This window comes from Bombus huntii, chromosome 9 (assembly GCF_024542735.1).
Source record: "Bombus huntii isolate Logan2020A chromosome 9, iyBomHunt1.1, whole genome shotgun sequence".
Classification (NCBI taxonomy): Eukaryota; Metazoa; Arthropoda; class Insecta; order Hymenoptera; family Apidae; genus Bombus; species Bombus huntii.
Window position 1 is genome coordinate 4,961,998 of NC_066246.1, and position 27,519 is coordinate 4,989,516.

The window sequence follows — 27,519 nt, forward strand, 5'->3', positions numbered from 1 at the left end:
GCCCTATATGCGAACGATATGCGAAGCTTCTTTACAAATTTTTAACCCCCGGTACACCGTTTCGTCATCCTCGAACATCTTGCCTTTAAGGTTCCCGTCTCGGCTCTGAATTCTTCGAATAAATTCCTCGAACGATCAACGTATACGTACAGATGTATATACGCGCCGTGTGTACGTATACGTAGACGCGTGAACAAAATGGAACATGTTTGCGCACTTGGACCGACAGGATACAGTCGCTTCGGGATGGCGCATCGACGTGCTCGCGCGCGTCAGGAAAAATATCAGCCCTTTGTTTTTATATAGAATGGATCTAACGCACTCGTATGTGTCTAACCCCCGCACGGTTCGATTCAGCTAGGTACCTTCACCGGGAACGATGTTGCATCCCTCTTTGTAGCTAGCGTCCTAGGGTGTACACGAGTACGCACCACCTACCCTTCTGGATACTTTACCACCCTTTGGCTGCTCGTTGCCACTTTCCTTCGGTTTCTCTTACCCTCGTGGCGGACCGATGCTCGTAGTCGTCGCAAGCACGGAAGTTAGGAACAATGTTTCAACTGCGGGGTGTTTGGAATCGTGAGTGGATCGAGAGGGTGAAAAAGCCCCGGGGGCGGCAACTGCTCGATAGCGTCTCTACGGTGTACGGATAACGTTCAACAACGATATCGGACGACGGCGACGATAACGTCCGCACGACGCGTTATTCGCGCTTCTGGACGAAGCTTCCGGTCTCGCGAGCAAAGAGGATTCACGGGTTTGAATTTAATAGCGGCATATCCGGTGCAAGCTCTTTAAGCCGCTAGACGGTCGGCTTGCTTTAATTAAATTTTGTTTTCGCTCTCGAGAAACTTCTTCCAGCTGTTTTGTTTTTTTTCGGAACCCATTAAAACTTCCCTCTCTCCTCGCTCCCTCCGGGTTTTTAATTCCCTTTCATTTGACTTCTTTGAGATTGCCTGGCCGTGCGACCAACGCTACTACCGGCGCGCACTTGCACAAAGTATCCCAGACGATTCTGGCCGCGAGATTAAAACGAAATCGCTTTGCCGGGCAGCGCGATCTTTCTTTTTTTTCTCTCTCTCTCCCCTTTCCCGCTCTCATAGACGCCCAATAATACTCCGACAAATAGATCGCGCATCGTAACCAGAAAATTTTCCAACCGAGCTAACTCGTTTTAATTAAAATCAATTCGCGTAATGGGAACTTTTCGCGAACGGCGATGCTCGATCGAAGGGTGGCGGCCGTTTTGCTCGCGTGCTTCTCTTCTTCAACTAAACAAGCAACCGCATTGCAAACGATCGAGCACGAATTTTAACCAAAGATCCGCATAATTTTCCAACCGGTCAAAGTCTCCTCCGCGAAGAGATATCCATAGAAACGGTACGACTACGAGATCACCATTTCAATTCCAAACTCTCCTTCTTTAGCCCGCGGTGCTTTCGCTCTTTCACCGAGAAAGCTTTCACCGGGGTAAGTTTTCGCCGAAAAAGCGGACGAACAAGAAGAAAACAAAAGGAGAAGAGGAAAGGAGACCGCGGGTTATAAATGACACGAGTGGAACGCGTGTAGGCGCAGCAGCAAAAATCAGACGGCAAATACGTACGTGTACATAAATATGCAAAAGGCAGACGAGCGATCACTCGCCCCTTCGCGTGCGCTAAACAGCGTGGCCGAACCTCGCATCCCTTCGAAGCTCGCGTGATTTACGGCCCTGTACGTGACTTCCTGTTGACGCGATCCGCTATCGTCGATACGAACCGTCGGCTGCTCTGTCAGGCGACAAAGCGCACTCGGCAAACTACGCCTCCTACGGTCTGCAAATAACGAGATGTAATCGAAGAAAGAGACCCCTTTGCCACGCATACACCAATCCACTCGAGAGTCTTTCGACGAAACGTCTTGCTTCGACGAAGACCGTTACGTCGTCACGGGTTTCCTTTGTACGTTTTCCTACGCCCGTGTCAGGATCTCCCGTGACGCATACGGTGTTTCGTAAACGTTGGAAAGTTGGAGCGTGAAATTCACGCGATGTGATCGTGGACGAGTCGTGGATGCTTGGCTCGAACTGCGTGTCTCCGAGAGCGATATACGCGTGGTAGTTTAATCTGGTATAGTGGCGTTGGCAGACAGATTGAAAGGAAACGATCTCACGTCCGGCGTATCGCGTCGCGGTTCGCGCTCGCGTTACGACGTCATAAATTTGCCACCCAACGCGTTAACCGGGTCTCGTGAATCGCAACACCGCCGCGACCTGGCTGCGTTTTCACGGATTTCGCTCGAGTTCGTTGCCTTGCCACGAGTTTCAGTCCTCTCTTGGCTGGTCACTGACCAGCCTACGATCGCACAAAGTCTGGCCTCGACATGCCACGAAAGCTCCGTAGAACGTTGAAAGACGCGAACCAGGAACGGCCACCGCTTTGTCTTGGCGTATTGTTGCGCGATTCGAAGCGGGAGAAAGGAACGAAACGCAATTAGAAGGAGGGAAAGACAAAAGGGCGCGCTTCGCGAACCCAGGTTTGCTCATTGCGTCCGAGAGACTCTCGACGAAACAGCAACGGTATATCGGGTTAAGATGCCAATTACTGAAATACCGCTGACCGCTCTTCGTCGAGTTAAAATTCACTCGCGACAACGGTACCACCGGCAAGGGACGATACTTCTTTTCTAAGAGCGGGCAATTACCGCTAAGAAGACGCGGAGGGAAGATTCAGCGACGGAGGTTCGCGCGGAAAACGCAAATTTACGTCTGCCTCGTGTCTTCATTTGCTCATCTAATAAAGCGAATTTCGCGCGGCTTTGGATCGTTACCGGTGCACAGCGGAACGGAAGCTAATCCGACCAATTAGCGGCATACCTAAATTGAATTCCGGCTCGATTCCAGGTACCGAGATTCATCGGTTCGTATAGCTTTCGCCGTCTTCTCCGGTCTTCTCGATGAAGACGATGTTTCTTTCACGCAACGATCGCCGTTTCCTCGTAACGGAACGGACGAGAGGGAAAATGCGAATGGGAAAAAGAAGAATAAGAAGAAAAGAACGCGAAGTAACTGCTCGAGGACGCGTGCGGAGTGCACCGAAATTTTCGTCCCGATGGAATAAATACAGGAGCATCGTCTGGAAACGGTCGGACGAGAACTGGCCGCCGTATGGAGTATCATCTTGTTTTCCCGGGGACGCGATATAGCTGAACGAGAGTACCGACAGTTTTCATTTCAGAAATATTCTTCATTAAGGCTGGCTGCGAAAGTTAGAGAAGCGAGCTGTGTCGGTGGCACGATAATGTTGCCATCCTTGAGACGTGCCAACCAGAGGACGTTGATTGGCGTATCGTAAAGTTTCGAAATGAAAAGCGCGAATGAAAGACGATCGGTGGAGCCGCTTTTTCTTCGGATCGCTACACAACGCCGCGTTGCCTCGCGTCCATTCCCACTCGATGGCTAATTAATATTTGCTGGCTGTCGGCTATCGATTCCCTTGGTGCACGAGAGCGGGCGATCGAGCGTTACGCGGACCTGTCCCTATCCGCGCAGTGTCTAGCTCCTCGAGACTCGTTAATCCGATACTCCGGGATCGTCAAACTTTCCAAGCAAAGCGCTTGTGCACGGATACCGGCGACAATGCTGATTTACACCCCACGGGAAATGAACCGTTTAACGGAAGACGGAGTGCCGCGAGCAGCCAGCCTCGGCCGCGAAGCTGAAACGACTAGATTACTTGCCGGCCAAGTTTCGATTGTTCTTGTCCAACGGTGTATTTCCTAGAATTCCCGAGCTGTCTCTGTGATCAAGGGAAACGCGAACCAGCTAGCGATAAGTCGACGCTGTGCATCGTCTAAACTCGCCTAAATACGTTCAAGTAGCAACGTGCTACTTTAAAAGATCCATAAGGATAAGATTGGACGAACGTCTACTAAATCACGGCAGTGGGTTATACCGCAGCTTCGATCGATCATACTACGCGTCCTTAACTCAATTACCAGGGATCGAGCCTGGATGCTGGATTTCGAACGGCGCCGAATTATCGCGGCTCGCATTCGGCGCGAGGAACATCGAGATAAGGATGATGCGCGGTGTTGGAGAACCGGAGGAACGTTTCTCGCCGCTTCCTTTGGGATTATTGCCTTCCTGTAATCCGAACGAGCCCTTATGGATGCAATTTCCTCGTCAGCGGAATTGTGAAAAAAAAAAGGAAGGCGGGTCGTCCCGATCTTCCGGTTTTTCCTCGTTTCACCAGAAAGCTCGGTCGATCCGCTTATCGGTAAACGCTGTTGTCGTTAATCTCGCGGTTCGACGTATCCTCGCGTTTCCTCGAAATGAAGGGAGCACGGCGGTCATCGGGCACGGTTTTCAAAATTCACGCGGCTCGATTCCACCCGAACTCGGATGTGACGCAAGAAACGCACAGGTGTTGCCTGCAGCATACAGCAAGGGTTTATCGATGAACGACATCGCGTGATTACCGCTATCTGCCGCGTCATAGACAGGCTACGATTGTACCGATGGAAATTTACATAACACTCGACTCCGGTGATTGGGCTACAGGGACACGAGATTTTATAGAAGCTGCGATCAGCGTGAACCTGCCATCCACATCTACCCAACCCAAACGTGTCACGTCCATCGTGTAGTCGTTTTTGTAAACCTCGTTCGAGCGTAATTCTTTTGGCCCGGTTCAAAAATATTCTATTACGATCGAGAACCGTCCCTTGCCACCGGCGAAACACGTGGCAAAAGAATCGCTTTGAACATCGCACTGATCGATGTATCCAGGCGCTTTTTACGCGATCGTCCATGTTCTAACGGACCGAAACGAAACACGTATCGAATTTTCGAAAGGTCACGAAGCCAGCGAAAGTCGGGATTGGCCTGGGCTTTTTCCCTCTCGATGTTTTTGCCACTGGCGTATGACTGGCCACGAAACGCCTATTCTCTTGCTGAAAAATCGCTCGATAAACTTTCCACGTGGAACACGTCCAAGGGAGAAGCGTGTCGCTCGATTTCGACCCATATCGCGAGAAAGTCGGCCAAATTGAATGTCGAGGCGTGGCGAGGCGAGGAGGCGATCATTAGCCAGTTTATCCCGGTCGCGAGAGGCAGTCAGCGGCGCACAATGCCTCTGTCCCCGTTCATGCGTGGTAGGCGCGAGCGGGAGCGAGCAGGAGCGAGAGGGATCGAGGGACCGAGCGCGAACACGTGTTCCGAATGCGTCGTTTGGCTGGGATAATCGTTCGCTCGGAAAACAGACGTTCCGATAATCGACGGAACGCCGTTGCGCCCACACTTCGCAACCCCAGCATCCCCGACAACCCCGACAGCCCCCCCATTGTCACAATATCGTCGCCAGATTGATCCGCGCCGATCGCCGGAACCTGCGCTCGCCGCTCCCAAGTATACGAATCTTTCGCGATGTATTCGCGTCGCTGTGATCAAACAGAACGCTCCGCCAGCAACGTAGTGAAAATAGAAATAGAAATCGTAACGTCGTAAATTGCGACGAGCAACTAATCGAGTCGGGCTGGCCGGAAGGTTTCGCGCGGATCGAGAAGTTATTTTATTTCAACGGGATGGTCACGAGAGAGAAAGAGAAAGAGAAAGAGAGAGAGAAATACAGGAAGACAGAGAGGCAGATAGAGACAGAGAGAATTTTTCGAACGAATAAATAAAATTCCACGGGGAATATAAAAGATCGAGGCCGAGCAAACGCGGGGGCAAACAAACAAACGGGCTCGCGCCGGGTGACAAAAGTTACAACACTCGCCTGCCTGCCCACGCTTTCGCTCCCTTCGACGATAAAACATCGTTGCACTCGGTCGATTTACAGAGCTCTGTAAACTCGCGACTCACGCGAATTTCCGCAGTCCACGGCGATCAGAAAGAATTCGATTAATCGACACCGAACGTTCCTTTTAACGCGGGTCTGCAACCGCTTCGACCAACCTCCGACGTAATTTCATTTCTGTCCGATTCCTCTCGCGGTTCCAGCGTCCCTCCGCAACTTTGTTGCACCACCGATCGATCATCGGTTCGCGTGGAAAACGGAAACGCGAAACGTCGCTGTATCGTCCGGACGTCGCTAACCACTTTCATTGCAACTGTGTCCGTCTTTCGCGCGCGTTTCTTCACGAACGAGAAAGAGACCTACAATCGATCGAAAGTTTCCGACGATTTCACGGTCCGTCGATATATCGATCTGGAACCGGGTGACGAGTGTGTCGAAGCGAAACGGGGACCGGATGCAAGCCACGCAAGAGCAAACGTTAAAAGGTACGTGCACAGCTCCAAACTTCCAACCAGACGAGACCCAACGAACTTAAGAATTTATACGATTCGTCCAGTCGCTGTCTTCGATTCGATTTGCCCACTGCTTCCCCGGAAACAAGCTCGCTCGACTGCCACCGATTGCTCGTATTTGCCAAGAACAGCTTGCCGATGCGATTGCACAGCTACTCGCGTTCCTCTAACCCCGAAACGCGGGAACGCCCGTTTGTTTCGATCAAACAACACGGTTCAATTGCCCCGAATAATTTCTCGCTACTTGCAATTCGCTACCCGTTATCGTTATTCTACGAAAACGCAATCGATTCAATTCCTTTTACCTTGGAAATTGTAAACGCCCGGCAGTGGAAATGTCCGATGAAACGAGGAAAACAACGAGACTTTTCTATTCGATTTCGATATAGCAAGGTCGTGGCTCTTGGACCGCGAACAACGACGTTTCGGCAGGAAGCAATCAGGACCAACCGGATCATCCGATCGGTTGACGCTGCGGCGTCAAACTTCCAAACGCCGGTAAACATCTAGCGAAAAACGATTCGTCGAAGAACGAGGGGGCTGATGGTTGAAAAACCGCCAGCTGAACGGACTAGATCGGAGAACGTGAAAATGGAATTGTAATTTTATCCCTTTCGTGCGAACGTTACGGATCGCGTATGTTGAAAGATAAAAAGGAACGTCGCGGCACATGCTCCGCAACATTCAGCCGACGCTCGTCTACCAGCAAAGCCTTCGACCTAATTAGGAGAAAATTAATCATCGTATTGTCTGGGAAAAATTATCGGAGGAACGAGATTCCTGGAACACCGCGAGGAATCCGCGTCCCCTCTGAGACAATACCGACTCGACTTTCTACCACGATCCACGATCCGCCAGCTGCTATCGGACAGTTTACGAACCTTAAAAACTTTATTACTACGTTAATTAGCGCGCGTTATTCCGGATTCCCTTTGCCTGCTGCGACTTGGCCACAGTCGTCGTTCAACGTCGTCAACGTGGCAAATTTTCAGATTAGTAGCTAAGACACCTCTTCTGTATTCCATCTCGATCGCTTTATCTCGCGTAGAATTCCGCCGCGTTCCGACGACGACGACGATTCGCGTGATTTAACGAAAAGCTAGTTCGGGACCGGATTCGCGAAAAGGGAAGCAAGATACCTGGCGTTGATTTCGACAGCCGACGAGACCCAATTCCTCGAGAACTTTTCGCATTAATAATTCCATCGCGCGTTAGGAATTATAAATCACGGTGCCACAGTCCGGCGCACCCTATTGGAAATGTTTGAAATTCCCAAGCTTTTCCAAGAGGATGTACTTGAACCGCATAGTTCGGCCCGCGTGATTCTTTATTCGCCAATCTCGGTTGCTTCGTCCTTCCACCGACACATTCCTTCGAAAGTTTCGCAAAGCGGACTTTCGGTAGCCCTCGCGTCCCCATCGCCTGTTCACGTGTCCAGGATATTCTTTGACGGGCGTTACACGCGCACCAGCACGCCGTTCGTGTCCTTTCACGTAAATTTATATAACGAGCCCTAATTTGATTCGTATCGCGTACGCGATTAATTAATGATAACGTTGCGTCTATCATCGGAGATGGCGATTAAGCAAAGGGCTAAGCATCAATTTTGACAATTTTGCACCGTCCTATTTTTGAAACTAGCTATATGAGAGAAGACAACGGTGTTACGCTATACCCCGTGAGATCCGCGTTCCTTTCGCCAATCGACCTTCGAAACACGAAGAACGCGTACACGTGGTCGATGCAATTGCGTCGAAACGCGTTAAGGGAAGATGAAAAATCGTTGCGGTTCGTGCTGGTTTCTAGATCACGTTACAATTTGAAATTGCACAGAAGGTTTCGCGTTCGTATAACAGGAGACGATTTCCATCGACAACACGACGGCAGAAGCGGCGAAGGGAGCGCGCGATGGTCGCATAAACATGGAAAAACAGTTTTTCAAAATTGTCGTAATTCCCAGTGACACGACGCAGGCTAGCGCAGCTGTTGCGGTCCCAAACGGGAGTTGGATGCACATACAGACATAAACTACGACAGAATGTGCTACAACCTCCTAGCGAGAACTTTAAATCCCGCAGCTACGCCACTACGTAAACTTCCTTGCCCGCTTTAAATCCACCTACCGCGAGTTCCTATTATCTTCGCGCAAACGTTTGCTCCGTTAGGAGATCGAAGTTTCATGCCTCCTGCTTTCGCGTCGCGTGATTTTTCCCCGGTTTCGTAAAAAAACTCTCGACTCCGACGGATGATCTGCAACTTTATCGACAACGCGACGGACTATAGTCAGAACCGAGTCGGACCGGGAAACTTCTTCGTTGCGTTCGCGCCGTTAGCGTTTCAAGCGAGACACGTTTTCAGAATCTGATACATCGCGTCTGTCGATTGTTTGCTCAGCTGTTACGGCCGAAAGCACGTGGCGCAACTTCGAAACTACAGTTACAGTTTCCTTGGACATAAACTCGTATTGCGACGACCGAATCTGTCCGGAGAATATATATCTTGGAAAAGCGCAACACATCGGGCTAAGGATATAGCCGGAACGAGGGCGAGAAAGTACGGAGCGAGAGGAAAAGGCAGGCGGAAAAAGAGAGGAGGAAATGGAAAACAAAGTACGCGATCGAAACATTTCGTCTGGATGCAGGCGTTAGCCAAAGTCGAACGGCAAACTGCAAGTTACGATCGACGTTTGCGTCGTCGACGCGGTGACTTCTGATTCGTCCTCGTGCCGTTATGTGCTGCTGCAGTCGAGAGTTGCTCGTTTTTCGCTATAAAACCGCGCTGGACGTAAAAAAAAAAAAGGTACAATCCCCCGGGACAGACAACTATTTTACGAGGCATCCATTTGAATTTATTTACTGCAAAGACATTTATCGACGTTGTATCGTCCACGTGACGCGCGTAGCACGCTCTCTTTCAAAATTACTTCCAACTTCGTAAAAAGACATTGCGCTATTCGCATTCCTTTCGTTATCGGGTCGACGAAACGAGCGAATGCTTCTTCCGCGATGAGCAGAGAGAAAAATCGCGATCTGCACGGGAAACGTTCGCGAAGTAACGCGGCTGAGAACCAACACCGTAGAGATTTCAAGATAATTTTCGTTCGAGAGAATCCTGCGATTCTTCCGCTATTTATCCACAGCGAGATGGATTTTGAGAGATGAAATCGCTCTGATCCGTCAGACCCAATTGATGATTAGGATACCAAGCGCGACCCCTTGATATTAGTGGTCCGATCGGTGGCACGACTCGACGATTTAATTTACAACTTCGTTATACACTGTGCAGATTTACCATAGGATTTCTACCGGCAAGAGGCAAGGTATTTCATCGCATTGGCAAAACGAAGCAAATAACGCACGCAAATCGATAGAAGCCGCGACAATAATGCTTGCCGCGTAAACCGAACAAGCCGTTTAAAACCGCTACTTGATTAACAGGAAAGCCTGTAGATCCGTCGGTATTTTCTGGCATGGAAACACTGTCGACCACCACCGCCGATATCGGCTCGTGAAAATCAGAATCGAGGATTACAACGTGTCTCATTAAAGTACAAAGAGAGCGAGAGAGAGAGAGAGAGAGAAAGGGGCAGGGAGACAGAGAGGAATATAGGTTTTCCTATTAACATTAACGGGCTAAACTCGGTTGTCCGATGTCCATAGAAGCAAGGACAGGTACCGAGAGTTCATTGGAAGGAAGACGATCGCCCTTTCGATTCACGGAGAACGTTGTTCGTTTTATCTCCGTTTCAAGATCCAGGCTAATCGGATACAAGATTGCACGTCCGTGGGGGCTGCAGGCTCGAACGAATACGAAACGAAGCAAGAACCATCGCCGACGAGAGAGCACGGGATGCGATTGTTCCGAGCTTGTTTCCAAGACGAGCGTAGCAATTACTTAAAAGCTTCCAATTGTTTACGAACAGAATGGCTAACTGGGGGGAGTTTATGGGATTCGCACTCCCAACAGGTGGCGATGGCACGAAGCGAAACACGGCAGGCCGCGCGACCCCTTTCAGAAAAATCATTCTAGCTCGCATTAGACTTTCAAATTGCCGGACAAGCCGGATAACGCCATATTCCACCCTCGGCTCCCGTATAATTCACTCTGCTACCAACGTTCCCGGCCATGTAATTGTTTCCAGCGTTTCCGACGCTGCGCGTTTCCAACTCACCGGTCACGCGGATATTTTTACGACTCCGCACGAAAGGGAATCGAATCGGCCAGCGAACCAAGATCGACCAACAAAACATCAGACTCTTCGTTACCGAGCTAACTCGACGAGATCGTGTCGTCGGTCGTCGTCCTACAGTTTCAGGAAGAAACGACGCGCAGTCACCGGAGGAATATGTCCGTTCCGCGGAACTAAAGCAGACAAAGACAAGCTACGGCCTATTAAATGGCTCGCGTCGCATCCAGAACAAAGGAAAAGCTGTCCTCCGACGACTCGACCGCCTTTGGTTCGTCGCTTCAAAGGAGATACGCGCATTCGGAGAACGAAATTCACGCGAGCAACTAACGCGAGAGTAAAAAATCCGAGTACGAGGTGGTGTTGACGAATGCGCATTTCCCGACCTGGTTTAATCAAACTTTCAGACCTACGTACTCTTTCGGCGCCAGCTGTGACGCAAGGTTGCGTCGCTACTCCCAAATACAACCGGGCACAATCTTCTCTCGATCGAATCGGTTCGATGAAAGCGCAAGAGCATCGTGGTTCTTGTCATCGTTCGGAAAATTCAATCCTGTTTCGAATCCTCTGGGACGCGCATCTAATGTCCTCCTGTTCGCGTTTCGGATATCCTGTTTTAAAGCGCTGCTCTCGTCGAGAAAAACAGCAAACTATGTTCGATCTTCCACGCGAAATCGTATACCGACGAGAACTCGTTTCGATTTCAACGTGAGCTGCTAGCTCGGAGCATTCTCGCGTTCTAACCTTCGAACGAAATGTTCACGACCGCGAGGTCGCGAAAGAACAGGCGCGAAACGTCTGAGAATCGCGATAACTCGGAGAAGATCGAGACGGAAATATTTAGAAAAAAAATCTGGAAAATTGCATAGATCGAAAAAAACAGAAGCAGCGAAAATAGACTTCGGAATTGGACTTGAAACTACCAGGACCGATGGAAAATCACGGCTAACTCCGTTTCGTGGTCCCATCCGGCTGGCCAGCGGCCCGTTTCATCACTGTGCGGCCAACTTTTGACCTATATTTCCTCGTGCGAGAGTTAATACTCGTTAACAGCAAGGTACTGGCACAAAGGCTATTTTGTCATCCATGCGTGGCCGCAAATTTCCAACAAAATCGCAGAGAAAGTTGTTCGAGCCGTACCTTCTACCTGTCGTTCTCCTCGAATTCGTATCTCGTATGGGAAATTCCAAACGACAGAACGTAGCCAGCAAATCTCGTACTCGAGCCTCGAGTTGTTTGACGATATCTTTCTTAGAGGTTGGCAGATTATCGACGTTAAAAGCATCCGGACAAGTCGGACAAATTATTAGAAAACGTTGGATAAGGGGAAGAAGCGCGCGTAAAAATAACTTTGGCTCGATGGAACACGCGATGGATGTTTTCTGAGAACACAGTAAGTCGCGAGTCACGAAGTGCTCTTTTACCAAACGGAAAAGCCGCCTTTTTCTCCAAAAAGAACGAGATTCCCGGGAAAAACGCGAAAGCGTTCGGGTTCCGTGGCAGCGAGGTATCGATGGAGGGCCGCGAACAAAATGTTTGCCGAGTCAACGGAACGTGTTTTCGTGCCGCGTCCGTTTTCTCTCTTCCTTTGCTTCCTCTACCGACGAAAGACATTAAAGCGCGCTCTAAGCTGGTTAATGTTTAAAAGACACCGAGCCTTTTCGCGATACTTTCCATCGTTCTCCGACATAGGGTTTTCGCGTCTGCCCTTCTACGAAAAATCAACTGGGTCAGCTGCGAGAAAGTTGGAGCAATCAACATTTTTTAACCAGAAAGAGAAACACGGCAAGAAGAGAAAGAAGAATATAGCAAAGGCGAAGTTTAGCGGCAAAGAAACTGGAAGAAACCGAGTATCAACGCTATTCAAAATGCAATTTGAATATTCGAGTCGAGCTTTCGGTTGCTTTCTTCGAATAAAACGAGACGAACCAACGGATCAAGGGAAAGACGGCAGACAAGTTGGGAAAAGCTGAAGCGAGCGAAAGAAAACGAAAGAAGGAAAAAATTGCCTCGGCTAATTGCATGAGATATGCGATTGTTTCATGCATATTCAGCGAGTTCTCCTATTCCTACCAGTTACACCCTTCCACCCTGTGTCCTCCGCTCCCACCTACTTCCAAAGGTCTCCTTTCTTTCCACGTTGTTTTTCTTTCCTAGAAGAAGAACAGTCGGCTCTCTCTCTCTCTCTCTTTTTCTCGAGCGAGTAATCCGATCCTAAGCCGTGAAGCGCGTCCTCGATATTAATTGAGTCCGCGATCTTGCCCCGCACGAATCGTACGCACCTGCTACTAGTCTCCTTCGACTCTTAACTCGCCGCGATTCGCGAAATATACATTTCTCTCTCGCCATTGCCTCCGGTTAACGTTTTATCGTTGAATGAAAGATGATTCGAATCTCGACAAACGAGCAGATACTTGCAGCCGATTGCCATTACGAACGGCCGATGGTTTCTCTGGAAACCGGTCGGCACCGGCACTAATCGACGATAAAAATCAGAGAACGTAGAACGTCGTTCTGCGGTGAGGAAAATCGAGTCGACCTGGTCGGCACCGCGATCAAATAAAATAAACTTGCCAACTTCCATTCGACTGTTACGCCAGGTAGACCGCAATATTCGCCGATCCTTAAAGTTTCGTTAACGCGGAAACATTCTCGGAGAAATAGAATTTCGCGAGACAGGCCGAACGGCCGAAGCTTCTCATCCTCTTTCCTCTGGACGATTATCGAATTCCCGGGAACGTTATCTGGACCGTAGCGCCCATCCTGTGGATTTTCCACCGATGTTGATCGTACTTTCAAAATATCGGCAGGATGATTGATAACGAGAAAACTGGGTTGTGGATTTATTTTTTCCCACCCCTCCCCCTTTTTGTTTCCCTGTTCGCTCGGTACCTTTGTTCGTACTTTCACAGACCGATTGCCCGTTCGCCTTGCCCCCGCCTCTCTATATATTTATACGAGCGACTATGGCGTTTCCTGGTTTTTCGTTTACCTTCTACCATGCGTGTTTCCCATTGCCACGTCGAATACGAAATCACGTCGTACGAAACAAAGCTTAATAATCGCCTTGTTCCGACTGGTGTTCTTAGGTTCTCCCCTCGAACGGACAGTACGAAGATCGCGAAAAATCGAAGGAAGACGAGAAGAGCGAAGATAGGCCTGGAATGAAGATACGTCTCAAGTTCGTACGCAAAGGTCTCGAAAATCGCTTCCTACCGATCGCTCGGAAGCGAACGATCTCGGTACTGGAAAGAAGTGGAAGATATAGAAAGTGGAAAAGTACGGCGAATCTGTCCTACTACCTTCTTCCCACGATAGTATCGTGCTTCTTAAAAGCACGTGCAAGCCTTGGTAAAACGACGCGCAGCTTACCGCATTTAGGAAGCCACTTAACTCGATTGAGAGAATTCAAGCAGATCTCCGTGCATGGTCGAGTCTATTCGATTCGATCAAAGACGATCCCCGAATAGATCGTGTCGAACGGAATAAGTTTGTTGCCGAGTAGATGCAACTTCGCGCGTAAGATTTAAGGTGCGACTCAACAAGTCATAGGAATTGGACGATCGATGCGCTGCGCTGCAACCGACGGAAACTTCCAAATTCGCGTATTTATCGCTTACGACCCGCGTGCTTGGCACCGAGTACCGCGATAAATATTTTACGAATACTTCGAATACGAAGATGCGCGGATTTCGACACGCGCGATAATCAGAAATTTTAAACTCTCGTTGTTCGCGTGACGCTTCATCGTCGCAAGTTTCGCTCTCGTTTGAAAGAAGAGAAGAAGAGAAGATAAAAGAAACGTTTCGACTTTTAGCAGGATATCGTAGTGGAGAAGCAATGTTTTTTTTTTTTTTTTTTTTTTAACTCACCGCCAAGCAGGATGTGCACGAGTAGCGAGAGAAATCTGTATTGGCGCACTTTCGTCATGATTCTTGATTTTTCTACATGAACTGCTTTCCTCACCGTAAAACCTTCGACTGTCCAAACTGGTGCAATTTGTTCGTTCCTTTAAACGTAAATTAAAAGTAAACACAAAGCCGGGAATGTCGGAAGGTTTTTTCGATCGCGATCGAGTATACGTAAACGATTGCGCAAACCGTATCCTTAGGGCGTAAAGGAAATAAAAAAAGAAACGACAACGGGGACGCAATAAATCGACGAGTCGAAAGTGTTCGAACGGAAAAGACCGTTCAACAGAGAAATTCGACGAGTAGTTGCGCGGACGAAGTCTCGGCTTCGACTGGCGCGCACCAACGTATCTGACCCCTCTGATAACCGGCCAGCCCCCCTCTGGTTCAAATCCACCCCTCTTTTCTCCTCTCTTCCTCTTTCTAGACTCCCTCTCTCGTCGATTCTCTTGGTGCATATCGTTATCCACGAGATATCAACTCCGACAAGACCCCTTACCGTCTGTTCTCTTCTAATTCGCAGTGTAGCGTGAATCGTGGCCGCGCACCACTTTGCTAAAAGAATTATGAATTTATCGCGCCGAATAACCAAAGGACCCGCGAGAACTTCGCTATCTTTGTAAACGTGTTTACCAGATAGTCGCCTCGTGTCGTCGTATCGTGCGAATTTATCGAGTACCGTGGCAAACCAAGCAATGGAAATTGTTTGGCACAGAATCTAACTACGCATTATGTCGACTATCACTAGTTCGTGCTATCGTTCAATTCGAATCGTACACTTAAATTAATCTGTATTCCACTTGACGTTTTCGTATTCGATAGTATTCGAGACTTTTCTTCGTTTACACGAACACAATGTACGTACACTATGTTTCTAATTATCGAGAGAATCAAGCAAAGAATAAAGGTGAGAAACGACTTTTTAAACGAGAATCTCAGAGGAAATTATAACCCAGTGTTATAAATTTATCAAAAAATATTCCAAATGTTACTCTATTTTACATATTTAATACTTATCAAATTACAAATTACTTAGACATATCGTTAAGATCATCCTCGTATATATAGAAAAAATTAAGTGAATAATTGAAAAGCAAAGCTATACTATAACCCGATGATGTAAATGCACGAGTATGTCAGGAACAACCGAATGATTACTAAATAATCGATTTCTATCCATAAGCGATTCTTACCAATGAAAGGTACTTGTTGCAATTTCAACAGTTTACCGGACCAAAGTAAACCGGATCGAAACATTTCCATTTATACGAACCGTCCATCGAAGAAGGAAGGGATAGAATTTCCGTTACGAAGATTGCGTTTCGTGCGTCGGAAGTGAGATCTATAGTTGAAAATCAGCCAAAGATATAAAACGTGACGAGTTTTCGTGTATTAAAAAAATCCAGACATTAGCGCCTCTGGTGAGTTGCGCAACAGCCACGAGTTCAGCAGCATTGTAACTTTTTGGCGCCAACCAACAATAAGGCGCTATATATTACATTTCTAAAACAATTATCTTGCAAAATTAGTACGTATATAAGTGGCGATATTAAAATCGGTTGTTTCTCCATACATGACTGTCATAAAATAGGTTTTATACATATATTTGTAAACATAACCTTGATATACTTTTAGTGCCGCCAAGGAAAGCAACAAAACGACCAGCTTCGGCTCCTGCAAAAAGCCAACGGGAGCCAAAACAGATAAGGAAAAAACAAGGTAAGTTGTTATTTCTTCAATTTTAGCTAATATTTTTTCGAGTATATTTTTGGCGGTGAAAAATTTATTAGCACAAAAAATCTTATTGAAAGTGCAAAACCACGAGGCACATGTGTTTAAGCAATGTGTTCCACGATCGATAATTATTGCTCCGTTTTAGTTAGCAGCTGGGAGTATACTAGTATCTTCAAAAAAAAGTTTCGTGAGATCGTCTTAATAATCTTTCTGTATAGTGCCGCGAATATTTCGTGTCCTAAGACAAATGTCGATCGGCACAAATATAATTGTATACGTCACTAAATTAAATACTGTAAAATAGCTAAACACTTGCATGCATTTCACAGAATTAGTTGTGAAACCCGATTTACGGCAATCTGCGACTGGCGGCGTAATATTAGTATTTGGACAAGGCGATGTTGGACAACTTGGTTTAGGAGAGGAAGTTGTTGAAAAAACACGTCCAGCAACTGTTCCTGGATATCAAGATGTCGTATCTATAGCAGCTGGTGGTATGCACAATGTGTGCTTAAGACAAACTGGAGGAGTATTAACGTTTGGTTGCAATGACGAAGGAGCATTGGGACGAGATACGTCTAGAGATGGTTCTGAAACTGAACCAGATTCTGTTGACCTACCTGGCAAAGCCATTCAGGTGACAGCTGGGGATTCTCATAGTGCTGCTTTATTAGAAGATGGACGAGTATTTGCATGGGGTTCCTTTAGGGTATAATTTTCTTTTGCTTCACCTACTAATCCACTATCGATTTTAAGAAATAAATGACAAGAAATTACGATATTCTCTTTAGGATTCTCACGGTACCATGGGTCTAACTCTAAATGGAAACGAACGGTTCCCGATAGAAATGCTGCCTAATATAAAAATAGTTAAAATAGCATCTGGTGCTGATCACTTAGTATTACTTGATAAAAATGGGCATATATACACGTGTGGATGTGGAGAACAAGGTCAATTAGGACGAGTAGCTGCTAGAGCAGCTAGTAGAAATACCCGTCATGGTATGGGACCTTTATTAACTCCTGGATTAGTTGAATTTAAAGTTACTAAGAAATTAGAATTTGATGATATATGGGCCGGAACATACTGTACATTTGCTAAAGAATATCAGAAGGGAGATATATATGTATTTGGACTAAATAATTACTATCAAATTGGTAAGTTCAAACAAAATATTAACAAATAACACTGATTTAAAAATCATTGTGATATGATTTAATTAAATATTACATAAAAATTTTAGGCTTGAAAGATCCTGTTACTCACTTTCATCCACAAATTTCAAAAACCTTTAGTGGAAAGACCTGGAGGCACATTAGTAGTGGACAACATCATACAATTGCTCTAGATGATTCTGGTCAAGTATTTGTTATGGGCCGTAAAGAATATGGCCGCCTTGGACTCGGATCTAATTGTATGGATGCAAAAGAATTAACACTAGTTCCTAGCTTAAGTTCCTTTAAATGTATTGACATCGCAGCAGGCAGTGCCCAATCGTTTGCTGTTACTGAATTAGGTAAAGTTTTTCTTTTGATACCATCATAGATTATTTTGTTGTTTCTTTATCAATATTATTATTGTCATCTTGTGAAACATATGGTATTATCATACGTTTGTATACAGGAGATTTATATTCATGGGGTATGGGTTCAAGTGGCCAGTTAGGTACAGGAGAAGAAGAAGATGTTGAGATACCTACACTAGTCAAAGGAAAGCAATTGGAGGGGAAAACAGTGATACGAGTCGCAGGTGGAGGACAACATACACTAGCATTAGCGACAATTCATCCGGTAAAGGAGAAGACTGCTGGTTAACAATAAATAATTCCTTAAATTGAAATTTGAACTGTTTCACACATGATGTGATAATAATTTGAACAACGAAAGGAGAAGAACAATTTTCATTCTCCTTAAACAAAAATTGCACTAAAGGGGAAAATATGAATATTACGGTATAACGTAATTTCAATATTAATATGATACTTAAATTTGTACATAATTTTTTGTGCTACCAAAAATATCATTGTGTTTATATATCGACTGAGTTTTTGATTGTATTGTTAGTTTTTCTACTTAATTATGTATTACGATGAAATAAACAATTTTCTACTTGCAAATCATGTTACAAAAAAAAAAGCTCGTTTTTGTTGTACAAGACAGCAACAAATTGAATTTTTATTTAATCACTTTGAAATATTAAGTGATTTGCTAATTACATTTACATTATTCATACTGTACAATTGAATACAGAATAAATTTGTTACTACACTTTATTTTAGTATTTTACGGAACATGCAAAAAGAACTTCATTTTTCATTAAATTGCGTCTACCAAAAAAATTGTACATCTCCCAAAGAGAAAATTGTTAAATGCATAACAATGAGATTTCTATTGATATTTATCTTAACAAATTAATATTTTATTTCATTTTATTTAACATCATTCTGGTTATTCTGCAGACTTGCTTCTTGCATGGAAATTTGTTGAAGCTTTTTACCAATACGTTCTTGTACATCCAGATATTTAGCAATACAACGATCGAGACACACTGATTCACCTTTACTTAGTTCTGGAGTGTAATACTTTGGTGGAATACATTTCTTATGACATGCTGCTGTCATGCGATGAAACATATCAGTCATCATTTCTATTTCTATATCTTGCACTAGCTTCAATTGTTCTTCGGTAAACTGAGGCAATCCAGCCATTTTTTAGATAACTACCGCTTATTATCTAGTAATATTTAAAATGGATAAATAATTCAGTTAGCAATATCAGAATCTTGTTGAATTTGCTTTATTTTCATAACCTGATATCTTTTTTCCTGTACACTTCTTCTCGCATACGTAAAAGCATATATTCCTATAACAGAAGATATAGCCCTGCAAAAAGAAGAACTATTCAATGGTGGATATGGAATATATAATAGTAACAATGATAATAATAAGTTTCAAGAAATATTAATCTTACTAAGTTTCAAATAAAAGTATTTATCTTTTACGAGTTTTCAAGTAAAAAATTAACCACCAAAGAAGACTATTACGACAAAACAGCGATTACTATATTTCATATCAACGTACCTACCATCCAATCGCTATCTTCGTGACATTTTGCAAAGCCATTCTCTTTTAATTATTACAAAATATTCTTACATTAAAAATTAATTGTCTATATACCTGTACAAGCGCTCATACGAGTATACAGTTTCTTTCACTCATGCCACTACGTGACCATGTGATTACGACGATCGTAGTACGATCATATAACATTGAACATAGACAAAGCATAGATAGAACATACAGTGCCGGTGGAAGACAACTTTAAAAGTATTTCTAGTGCACATGGCAGCATGGAATTACTTGAATTATTTCCACAAACCTTTATATATTGAAAAGTCTTCTAATAATAATTAATAATATCATTGACAAAACTTAAAAAGATTAAATACTTATCATATAATAATAATTTAAATATTTAGGATATTTGAAACGGTTAGTAAATTCTATATTACATAATTGGTCTAACATCTAGAAGTACTATACTCATGGACAATTATGTCCATGACTGTACTACAAAACCATAGAAGAAACCATCGAAAAACTAAGTCGTGAAAAATCAACATGAAAAACAAGAAAGGTCTCGTTCTGCGCATGCGTGACATGTTATGAATGTTTAAACAGAGATAGGAACATTTTACTCATCTCTGTCTGCTTCGTACAACGACCACTCTGTTATCTTCCATGCTGAATTTTTACGACTCAATTTTCGGACAGTTTTCCCTAGCGAGTGTCGAAATCTCGAGACCTGCTTGTGTGACTGTTACGTACAGCGTTAAAACAGTGGAGTTGAGGATAAAACTACAGTGGTTATAAAGGTAATTGTGTTTGATTGAAAAAGTTTGCAACAGTAAGCTATTTTGTAATATCATCCATTATTATTTAACCATTAAATACGTACGTAAAATTTTAGTGTTAATACGTAAATATAAAAACTAAATGTAAATGTGAAATGTTAAAACAAAGTAACTTTTTCTCTCATAACATCGATGTTACATGGAAAACATTCGTTCGAGAATCTTGCGAACCAACAGTATCTACAGAAAAGGAAGATCACTGCTTAGGTTTTCAAAATGATGAAGCAAGAAAGGCATATGATGAAATTACAAATGAAAAAAGCGATGAGACTTCACATCCAGAACAAAAACATTACAAATCAAAAATATTCAACAATCAAGTTATAACAGCGAAACAGTTTTCATCAAATGAAAGGACAAAGTACAATCAAATTGCTACAGAAAAAGTGACAATTAATGCTATATTGAAAGCAGTAGAACAAAAAGATCTGAAATTTCTATCAAAGTATGTGACGTGGGAAAATGTTAATTTGACTGATGATTTTGGTTGGACTCCTCTCATGTCAGCTGCATATTGTGGTCACTTAGATGTTATAGAATTTTTATTAAATCTTGGTGCCAATAGAAAAGCTAGAGAAAGATCTGGTCTTACTGCAGCACAATTGGCATTAAAAAAAAACTATTTAAATATAGTTGCATTATTGAAGAAAAAATCAGAACCTACACCTAACAAAACATTACCAGAAACAGTTACAAACGCTTCTGGAACAAATATTGATGTTCCATTACAGATAAGGTCGGAGCTTGTAGGACATTTGAATAATTGCACTGACATTATCCATGAAGGTAATGATGATAGAAAAGAATGTTCCAGTGAAGGTACAGGATTTTACTGTAAAATTTGTAAAGTTAATTTTTACCAAACAACTTGGAAAAAGCACGAGACATCCACACTTCATATTTTCAATAGTAAACCAAAATTAACAAATATAATGTATGGAATATCAAAACAAAATAAAGGTTACCAAATGCTTTTAAATTATGGATGGGATGAACAAGGTGGTCTTGGTCCTACAGGAAAAGGAATGAAATATCCCATTAAAACCTGCCTAAAATCCGATAGAAAAGGAATAGGACAGTCCAATGAGAAAGAATACAGAGTGACTCATTTTAAACCTGGAGATACTACAGCAGTTAATGATTTTAAAACATCTAAATCAAAGTGTTTAAACAAGAAAGACAGGGAAAAATTACTCAATAGGGAAGTTAGAAAAGAAAGAGCACTGCGCATTGCTTTGTCATAAAGTAATATACAAGAATTTCATAAACCATTAATATTTGATAATACTTCTAAGACTGAATACAATGTAATTTGTGTTTTTTATATATCTTAAATGCGTATGTGAATTTTCTGTGTTATAATTTAATCTTAATGATAATGTTTATTTTTGCAAAAGTATTTTGGAATGTGAAATAATATTTGGTTAACTAATCATAATTCTTGTTATAGATGAAATTTGATCAGCAGAAGGCTTTAAAACATATACAACAAGTAGAAGAAAAAGCTAATGAGATCCTTACCGATCGGCAAGAAATAATTGCCTTGGATAAAAGAAGAAACAATGATAGAGTTGGAATGAGGGCACTGCAGAAGCAGAATTGTGAGAAACATTGGGTAACTATTGGACCATTATTGCTCAAGATGCCATCCAAAACTGCAGAGGAGTTACTTGCCGAAGGTACTTCTACGTCATTCTTTTATATATTTTAATGTTTTTATAAAATAAATAATAATTATATTTTTATTACTACATTAATTGCATTTATTACATTACAATTACATTACAGATCAAAGAGAATGTAACATTGAAATTAATAAACTAAGAAGCAATTTAAAAATCAAAGTGAATGAATTGAGAGATTTAGAACTTAATCCACCTGTTCCAGGTTTAATGTTACAACCCATGTCTCATCAAGAAATGTCAGTCATAAAACAAATTTTAGGTCAAAATTCTTAAATGCATATAATAAGGATATTAAAGAAAATAATAATCGTAACAAAAACTGTGCGTTAATGTTATTTAAATAATTTTAGTAATTGTTTAATTTTTTTCCTTGCAATACAGACGAATTTATGTTCTCAATGTACCATGAATGTAAAAATGTATATTCTGATTTATTAGGATTCTGTTTAAAAGCAGCAACTGTATTTCGTTTTGGATCATATGTAAATTTATATAAACACTTATCTTGCTCCTCGCAAACAATTTCTTTTATTTTTTCTAAAAATGCAATACAAAGGCTTCTACCCCTTTTTGTTGACCCTATAGAAAGCAACGAATGGAGATCTAAAATAACATGATGTTGTTAAATTATTAAAATTGTCCTGATTACCATGATACAATGTTCTAATGTACTTCTCTTCAATTCTTCTATTTTTGTAACAATACCTTCCTTATTTTTACCACCTATCTTTACCACATGGATATATGATATTTTTAATACCTACAGGATAACACTGAGCTCACCAACTCAACATTTTAAAGCTGCTATTTGGTAGCCCATTAGAAAGTGCCTTATGATAAATGGTTTTTAATACTATTAATTCAAATTCCTTCCCCGCTATCTACTCGAGAGCAGATTCCATCTGCTTCAGCTACATAAAGCAAGATATTTTAACTAAATTTTGACTTAAATATACAAGAAAATTCTTCATTTTGGTTCACACATTTTGAAATGTCAGGATCCGTGAATGGTGTAACTTAATATTAAATAAAGTTTATAATAAACAATTTTTTACGTTATTAAAGATAAAATGTGCAGTGGAATAATGATTTGTTTATCTGTTTATAATTTATTTTAGGTGCTACCATATATTGCTCAAATTTGTAACCCCAATTCTCTCAATGTTTAAGAAAATCACTTTTTGTCGATTCACTTTCTTTTTATTTCTGTGTCAAATTTGCATAAATATATTGTGTCTTCCAATTTTAAAGCACACATAATCCAACCATAATATCTTTCATGTGATGTACATAACAAAGCTCTTAATATTCCTTTTAAGCAAACAAGATCAGGCTCTAACCTAATAATCATGTATATAACGTAAAAAATGTTGACAGAATAATAAAATAGATTTTTTATAACATTAAAAAATCTGAAATTGACCGTTGTGTTAAATTCTTTGAGTCTTGTATTTTCAGAATGTCGAAATTGCCTAATATCCATCACAACATAAAATTGAGTTTCATTTCTATAATATTTTAATTGTGTAATATCATTAGAATATTTTCTCTCATCATTGATACTATAATTACCTACTATTTCTAAACTGAATATTTCATGTACAGGTCCGTTAAAATTACGTATTTTAAATGACATTGTAAACTTAAATTTTTCTTTCACTAAAATTTACTCTTGTTTATATTATTGTTATTGTATATTATATATACTCATTACTCATCACTATACTACGTATATACAAATACAGGTACAGAATGCATAAAATGTACATATACAGAGAGACAATCCAGTACTATGCTCTGCTCTACTTGTCATTCATCGTCACGCGTTGCTATATGACATATATAACAGTTTCGGCCAATACGTAATTGTATGCAATATGTATGTATTTTGTTATTTGAGGATTCGTTTCTAATGTTTTGTCAATAGTATGTCTGCCCAAATATAAGAAACAATAAATGACTAGTACAATGCACGTGTAGTATTTGATGGTGTAACCTTATTTGCGGATAACCATCGCATCGTATGAAAATTTATATTACGTACATAATACAAGATGACATCTCGAGAAATATTAACTATTCAATTAGGTCATTATTCCAATTTTATCGGTAGTCATTGGTGGAATATACAGGTATTTAGAGGAAATATACCAGTCATAGAATATTAGAATTGTTTAATTTTCTTTTAAATATTTTTAGGAATCTAATTTCTCTTATGATCCTGATAATCCATCTGAAATAAATCATGATGTTTTATACAGAGAAGGTGAAAACTTAAAGGTATAAATGTGTAGTAATATGTTTTTAGAACGAAGCTATAAAAATGTACAATTTGTTATTAAGGGCAATTGAATATCTTTTTTTTTTTCAGAAACAAGTTACTTACACTCCTAGATTGCTACTTATAGATTTGGAAGAAGCATTTGGATATCTGAAAAAACAAGGGACTTTATATGATGTTACTCAGTCGGAAGAAGCCCAACAATGTTTATGGGATGATAAAAAGGTACAGGTCTTGAAGAAAGAAGCAGTTGATAAAACTCCATTTATTAAAAGCTTAGATGAATCTTCTGAAGCATCAAATTCAACATCGTCACCCCCCAATTTGGAAAATAACATCGGCTCGTGGGTAGATTATCTATTACCTAGGTTTCATCCCAGGACATTAAATGTCATTAAGCATCACAAACACGATGGAGCAATGTATCCATTTAGTATCTTTACTTATGGAAAAAATTTATGGAATACAGAACAATTCTCAGACGACTTTTCTGAAAGAATAAGAGCTTATGTCGAAGAATGCGATTTAATGCAAGGATTTCAGGCATGTGGTCATTTATATTTATATACATAGTTTTTATATTATTCTGCAATATTGATAATGTTTTGAAATATAGATAATTCTAGATTCTATGGATTGTTTTGCTGGAATCGGGGCATCGTGTATACAACACCTAAGAGATGAATATGGAAAAAGTATCGTGTCATTTCCATGTATAGACAGTAAGAAGACTGAACCTTCTACATCCAACGTGATTAAAATACTCAATACAGCTTTATGCTGGCAACATGTAGGAGAATATGCTTCATTATTTAGTCCACTATGTTGTGGAGAAACAGCTTGGCCACAAATTGGAGAACCGCGTATATTTAATCATTTGACGTACAATTCTGAAGTAAAGTATCATAGCAGTGCACTTTTAGCTACTGCATTGGACACATTAACTATTAGATACAGACGAAGAGAATATCCAAATGTAGTTTTATCCGATTTATGTGCGGATCTCAATAAACTGGGTCGAAAGGCAGTCGCAACAAGCCTAACTTTACCGTTCCCGATGACTGCTAAAGCAGATTTGATCGACGTCCTGGACGAACTTGAAGGACCATTGTGGACAAGTTTGACACCAAATTGTGACATACCAATGGATAAAAATATGCAAAGCATAGTATTACGTGGAGTTTCCGAAGAAAGATTAAAACGACCTATTTCTGATGCAATGAAACAAATGTCAAAACCAGCATATAGATGCTCTACCGTACACGAAATGATGATGCTTTATTTAGCATGCACTTGTCATGCATCAGCAACTTATTTATCGAACATTTCATCACCACTGAACATAAAACCTCCATATCCAAAAATTTTCAATAACAATATTACTGAAACCGGGGACGTTATTGGGTGGCCTGTAGGAACAGGTGTGTTTCTGAATTATAGTCATTTAAATCGTTCTATTCCCTATTTTTTAGAATCACTATAAATGTACGACTTGTATCAAGTATTTATCAATTTCTATTTTTAGATGTTCAGTCCGTTCCTGTTATGGCTGGTTTACATAGCGGAAACGGTCTTAGTTCAATGTATGAATCTTTACATGATCAACTGAGCAAAATAAAAAGCATAAAGAAATTTCATGCATTCACAGACTCTGGATTGGAAGAGGACGAGTTTAACGAATGCCTCAATCACTTGCTCGATTGCAAGGAAAATTACGAAGATCATTACATGTAAATAGTATCAATTTTATCGACGGTTAACTTCATATTTCTCTATAACAATACAATTTTTCATTTATAAAAGATTTGTCATTTTAACTCCCTACTATTTCCATTACGCAATGTTGGCTATTCGATTAAAAGTCTCGCGAGGGAAAAAATTAGTAGGACTTACGAGAAAAGTAAACGTATGGAAAATTCGACCTTTTTCCCGCAAATTACTGAGTGAAACGTCCCTAAAAGTGGGAGCGGCAAGACACACCCTGATTATTAGATTTCGTATTGAACATTGGAGGTGCGAAAACTCAGTTGTAAGCTCTAACTGGTAAATGAAACACCGGTATAACCGATAGATTAACAGTTGCATTTGCGTCGAGCATTGTTACTATTAAATAAAATGGGAAACAAAGTAGCTACATTCACCGAGGAACAATTGGAAGATTATCAAGATTGCACGTTCTTTACCCGAAAAGAAATCTTAAGGTACTGCATGCACGATCTGTATACACAATTATCGATCCTTCTTTTGTACGTCGATACCTTTTTAGAATATATAAACGGTTTCGGGACATGGGAGACCCTGGGGCAGTTCCACGATCCATGACGCCTCAACAGGCATCGACACTTCGTATACCACTGTCTTGCTTGACACGCATACCAGAATTAAAGGTTCTTAGATTAATCTTTCTGCCCTCGTTCGATGTTAAAACTCTTTTCACACGTGAGCGCGAGGTGCTTGACGAACAGTTACAGTTGATCATGTTTCAGGAAAATCCGTTTAGACAACGAATTTCAGAGGTGTTCGCAAAATGCCAGAATTCGGGATTGTCAACGTCCGATGTTTCAAACGAAGGAATCTGCTTCGAGGAGTTCCTTGAGATGATGTCGGTTTTTTCGGAACACGCACCCAGAGACTTGAAGGTGTTCTACGCTTTTAAGATTTACGGTACGAATCACCATGTGAATCAGACAGTTGGACGGATCGTGAGAAATATTCGAGGTCGTGTCTGATGTACCTATAACTATGCTATTGAATTCGAAGTATATACGTTGTCTAGACACGACATTCGCGTTGCACAAGAGAATCATTTGCACGAAAGAACTATCGATTTTCTAGCATACACGATTAATTATATACTACGTTGTAATGCAAACGATTCCAACATAATATTCTCTATCATTTTCGCGATGACGTGACATTCGAACAGAAATTTATACGAATCGTGGTAACGTTTTATAATTTTTTGCGAACAGATTTTGACGAAGATGGGGTATTGGGATTGAATGATTTAGAACGAACTTGTCGACAGTTGGTTCAAGATGGTTTGAATACCGACGAAGTGGCCACTGTGTGTCGAAAAGTTTTGGAAGAAAGCGACATCGACGGTGACGGTGTTTTATCCTATCTAGAGTTTGAACATGTCGTAACGAGAGCCTCAGATTTCATGGCAACTTTCCATATAAGAATTTAATTCTTATCGCTGTCGAAAATTAATAAAATTTACTGCCAGTCAATAAAACACATACGTTTATTTACTCTTTTCATTTTTGCTATGCATATGTATTAAAAAATTACTTTGTCTGCGAATTTCAGATATCGAGATGTTTAGCGCGTTTGAAAAACATAGATGGTACAATTTTGATACTTTATGCGCTGCGAGTACCACGGGCAATAAGTTTTGCAAACTCACCAAGTATAATTATTAGCTCCGTGAATCTGTACGCGCTTAGTGAAGCGCTACCATATAGTTTCTTGCCAGTCACAGATATACTTTCTTATACGGCCCCATAAGTTGCCCCTG

General features: G+C 41.8%; 7 protein-coding genes across 19 annotated transcripts in view; 4 read left to right on the forward strand and 3 right to left on the reverse strand.

Moving 5' to 3' along the window:
- LOC126869420 (regulator of chromosome condensation) overlaps nt 1-18,634 on the forward strand; it is a 33,538-nt gene extending 14,904 nt beyond the window's left edge. The window contains exons 2-7 of one of the 3 annotated variants that reach the window (XM_050625925.1): nt 13,565-13,754; nt 16,022-16,105; nt 16,450-16,829; nt 16,912-17,278; nt 17,365-17,637; nt 17,745-18,634. In XM_050625925.1, the coding sequence (XP_050481882.1) occupies nt 13,565-13,754; nt 16,022-16,105; nt 16,450-16,829; nt 16,912-17,278; nt 17,365-17,637; nt 17,745-17,935 (1,485 nt within the window). In that variant the 3' untranslated portion in view covers nt 17,936-18,634. Of the gene's footprint in view, nt 1-13,564; nt 13,755-14,888; nt 15,294-15,781; nt 15,915-16,021; nt 16,106-16,449; nt 16,830-16,911; nt 17,279-17,364; nt 17,638-17,744 lie in introns of those variants that run through there. The other 2 variants (XM_050625926.1, XM_050625927.1) reach the window with 2 other exon arrangements.
- The window catches only part of LOC126869414 (hemicentin-1-like), a 173,782-nt gene that overhangs the window by 87,547 nt on the left and 58,716 nt on the right, over nt 1-27,519 (reverse strand). Inside the window, exons 1-2 of one of the 3 annotated variants that reach the window (XM_050625910.1) lie at nt 15,580-15,712; nt 14,348-14,484 (exon numbers count right to left, since the gene is read on the reverse strand). In XM_050625910.1, coding sequence (XP_050481867.1) covers nt 14,348-14,405 — 58 coding nt within the window. In that variant the 5' untranslated portion in view covers nt 14,406-14,484; nt 15,580-15,712. Of the gene's footprint in view, nt 1-14,347; nt 14,485-15,579; nt 15,713-26,257; nt 26,402-27,519 lie in introns of those variants that run through there. The other 2 variants (XM_050625911.1, XM_050625912.1) reach the window with 2 other exon arrangements.
- LOC126869430 (mitochondrial import inner membrane translocase subunit Tim10) lies at nt 18,518-19,445 on the reverse strand. Of its 5 annotated transcripts, none has more exons than XM_050625951.1 (2): nt 19,297-19,445; nt 18,518-18,982 (listed from the first exon to the last, which is right to left on the reverse strand). In XM_050625951.1, exon 2 carries the CDS (start codon nt 18,826-18,828, stop codon nt 18,550-18,552), a length of 279 nt encoding a protein of 92 aa, XP_050481908.1. In that variant the 5' UTR covers nt 18,829-18,982; nt 19,297-19,445; the 3' UTR covers nt 18,518-18,549. The 5 variants fall into 5 exon arrangements, with proteins under 5 accessions (XP_050481908.1, XP_050481907.1, XP_050481904.1 ...); XM_050625950.1 differs by having other exon boundaries at nt 18,518-19,002; nt 19,297-19,430; XM_050625947.1 differs by having other exon boundaries at nt 18,518-19,002; nt 19,205-19,368.
- Nucleotides 19,831-22,240, forward strand: LOC126869424 (G patch domain and ankyrin repeat-containing protein 1 homolog). 4 transcript variants are annotated; one of them, XM_050625936.1, is made up of 4 exons: nt 19,841-19,994; nt 20,090-21,133; nt 21,505-21,712; nt 21,822-22,240. In XM_050625936.1, exons 2-4 carry the CDS (start codon nt 20,129-20,131, stop codon nt 21,989-21,991), a joined length of 1,383 nt encoding a protein of 460 aa, XP_050481893.1. In that variant the 5' UTR covers nt 19,841-19,994; nt 20,090-20,128; the 3' UTR covers nt 21,992-22,240. The 4 variants fall into 4 exon arrangements, 2 of the variants coding, with proteins under 2 accessions (XP_050481892.1, XP_050481893.1); XR_007690927.1 differs by lacking the exon at nt 21,822-22,240 and having other exon boundaries at nt 19,831-19,994; nt 20,090-21,371; nt 21,484-21,631; XM_050625935.1 differs by lacking the exon at nt 21,822-22,240 and having other exon boundaries at nt 19,831-19,994; nt 20,090-21,278; nt 21,484-21,622.
- Nucleotides 22,065-23,367, reverse strand: LOC126869530 (uncharacterized). The gene is made up of 4 exons (XM_050626181.1): nt 22,912-23,367; nt 22,854-22,873; nt 22,654-22,734; nt 22,065-22,342 (listed from the first exon to the last, which is right to left on the reverse strand). Exons 1-4 carry the CDS (start codon nt 23,352-23,354, stop codon nt 22,065-22,067), a joined length of 822 nt encoding a protein of 273 aa, XP_050482138.1. The 5' UTR covers nt 23,355-23,367.
- Nucleotides 23,529-25,801, forward strand: LOC126869419 (protein misato). The gene is made up of 5 exons (XM_050625924.1): nt 23,529-23,850; nt 23,918-23,998; nt 24,090-24,542; nt 24,616-25,420; nt 25,525-25,801. The coding sequence occupies exons 1-5, from the start codon at nt 23,773-23,775 to the stop codon at nt 25,731-25,733; spliced, it is 1,626 nt and encodes a 541-aa protein (XP_050481881.1). The 5' UTR covers nt 23,529-23,772; the 3' UTR covers nt 25,734-25,801.
- On the forward strand, nt 25,939-27,253 carry LOC126869427 (calcium and integrin-binding family member 3). Of its 2 annotated transcripts, XM_050625941.1 has the most exons (4): nt 25,939-26,200; nt 26,266-26,386; nt 26,486-26,663; nt 26,972-27,253. In XM_050625941.1, exons 1-4 carry the CDS (start codon nt 26,115-26,117, stop codon nt 27,187-27,189), a joined length of 603 nt encoding a protein of 200 aa, XP_050481898.1. In that variant the 5' UTR covers nt 25,939-26,114; the 3' UTR covers nt 27,190-27,253. The 2 variants fall into 2 exon arrangements, with proteins under 2 accessions (XP_050481898.1, XP_050481897.1); XM_050625940.1 differs by having other exon boundaries at nt 26,266-26,663.

Coding starts and splice junctions, on each gene's coding strand:
- LOC126869424 (XM_050625936.1), top strand. CDS start 20,129: ATGTTAAAACAAAGTAACTTTTTCTCTCATAACATCGATGTTACATGG. Junction 21,134..21,504: donor CCAATGAGAAAGAATACAGA/GTGACTCATTTT, acceptor GATCAGCAGAAG/GCTTTAAAACATATACAACA. Junction 21,713..21,821: donor AGAGGAGTTACTTGCCGAAG/GTACTTCTACGT, acceptor ATTACATTACAG/ATCAAAGAGAATGTAACATT.
- LOC126869419 (XM_050625924.1), top strand. CDS start 23,773: ATGACATCTCGAGAAATATTAACTATTCAATTAGGTCATTATTCCAAT. Junction 23,999..24,089: donor GAGAAGGTGAAAACTTAAAG/GTATAAATGTGT, acceptor TTTTTTTTTCAG/AAACAAGTTACTTACACTCC. Junction 24,543..24,615: donor ATTTAATGCAAGGATTTCAG/GCATGTGGTCAT, acceptor TTTGAAATATAG/ATAATTCTAGATTCTATGGA.
- LOC126869427 (XM_050625940.1), top strand. CDS start 26,115: ATGGGAAACAAAGTAGCTACATTCACCGAGGAACAATTGGAAGATTAT. Junction 26,201..26,265: donor ACCCGAAAAGAAATCTTAAG/GTACTGCATGCA, acceptor ATACCTTTTTAG/AATATATAAACGGTTTCGGG. Junction 26,664..26,971: donor CTACGCTTTTAAGATTTACG/GTACGAATCACC, acceptor TTTTGCGAACAG/ATTTTGACGAAGATGGGGTA.
- LOC126869530 (XM_050626181.1), bottom strand. CDS start 23,354: ATGTCATTTAAAATACGTAATTTTAACGGACCTGTACATGAAATATTC. Junction 22,874..22,911: donor GACACAGAAATAAAAAGAAA/GTGAATCGACAA, acceptor AAACATTGAGAG/AATTGGGGTTACAAATTTGA. Junction 22,343..22,653: donor TATATTTAAGTCAAAATTTA/GTTAAAATATCT, acceptor TTTTAATAATTT/AACAACATCATGTTATTTTA.
- LOC126869430 (XM_050625951.1), bottom strand. CDS start 18,828: ATGGCTGGATTGCCTCAGTTTACCGAAGAACAATTGAAGCTAGTGCAA.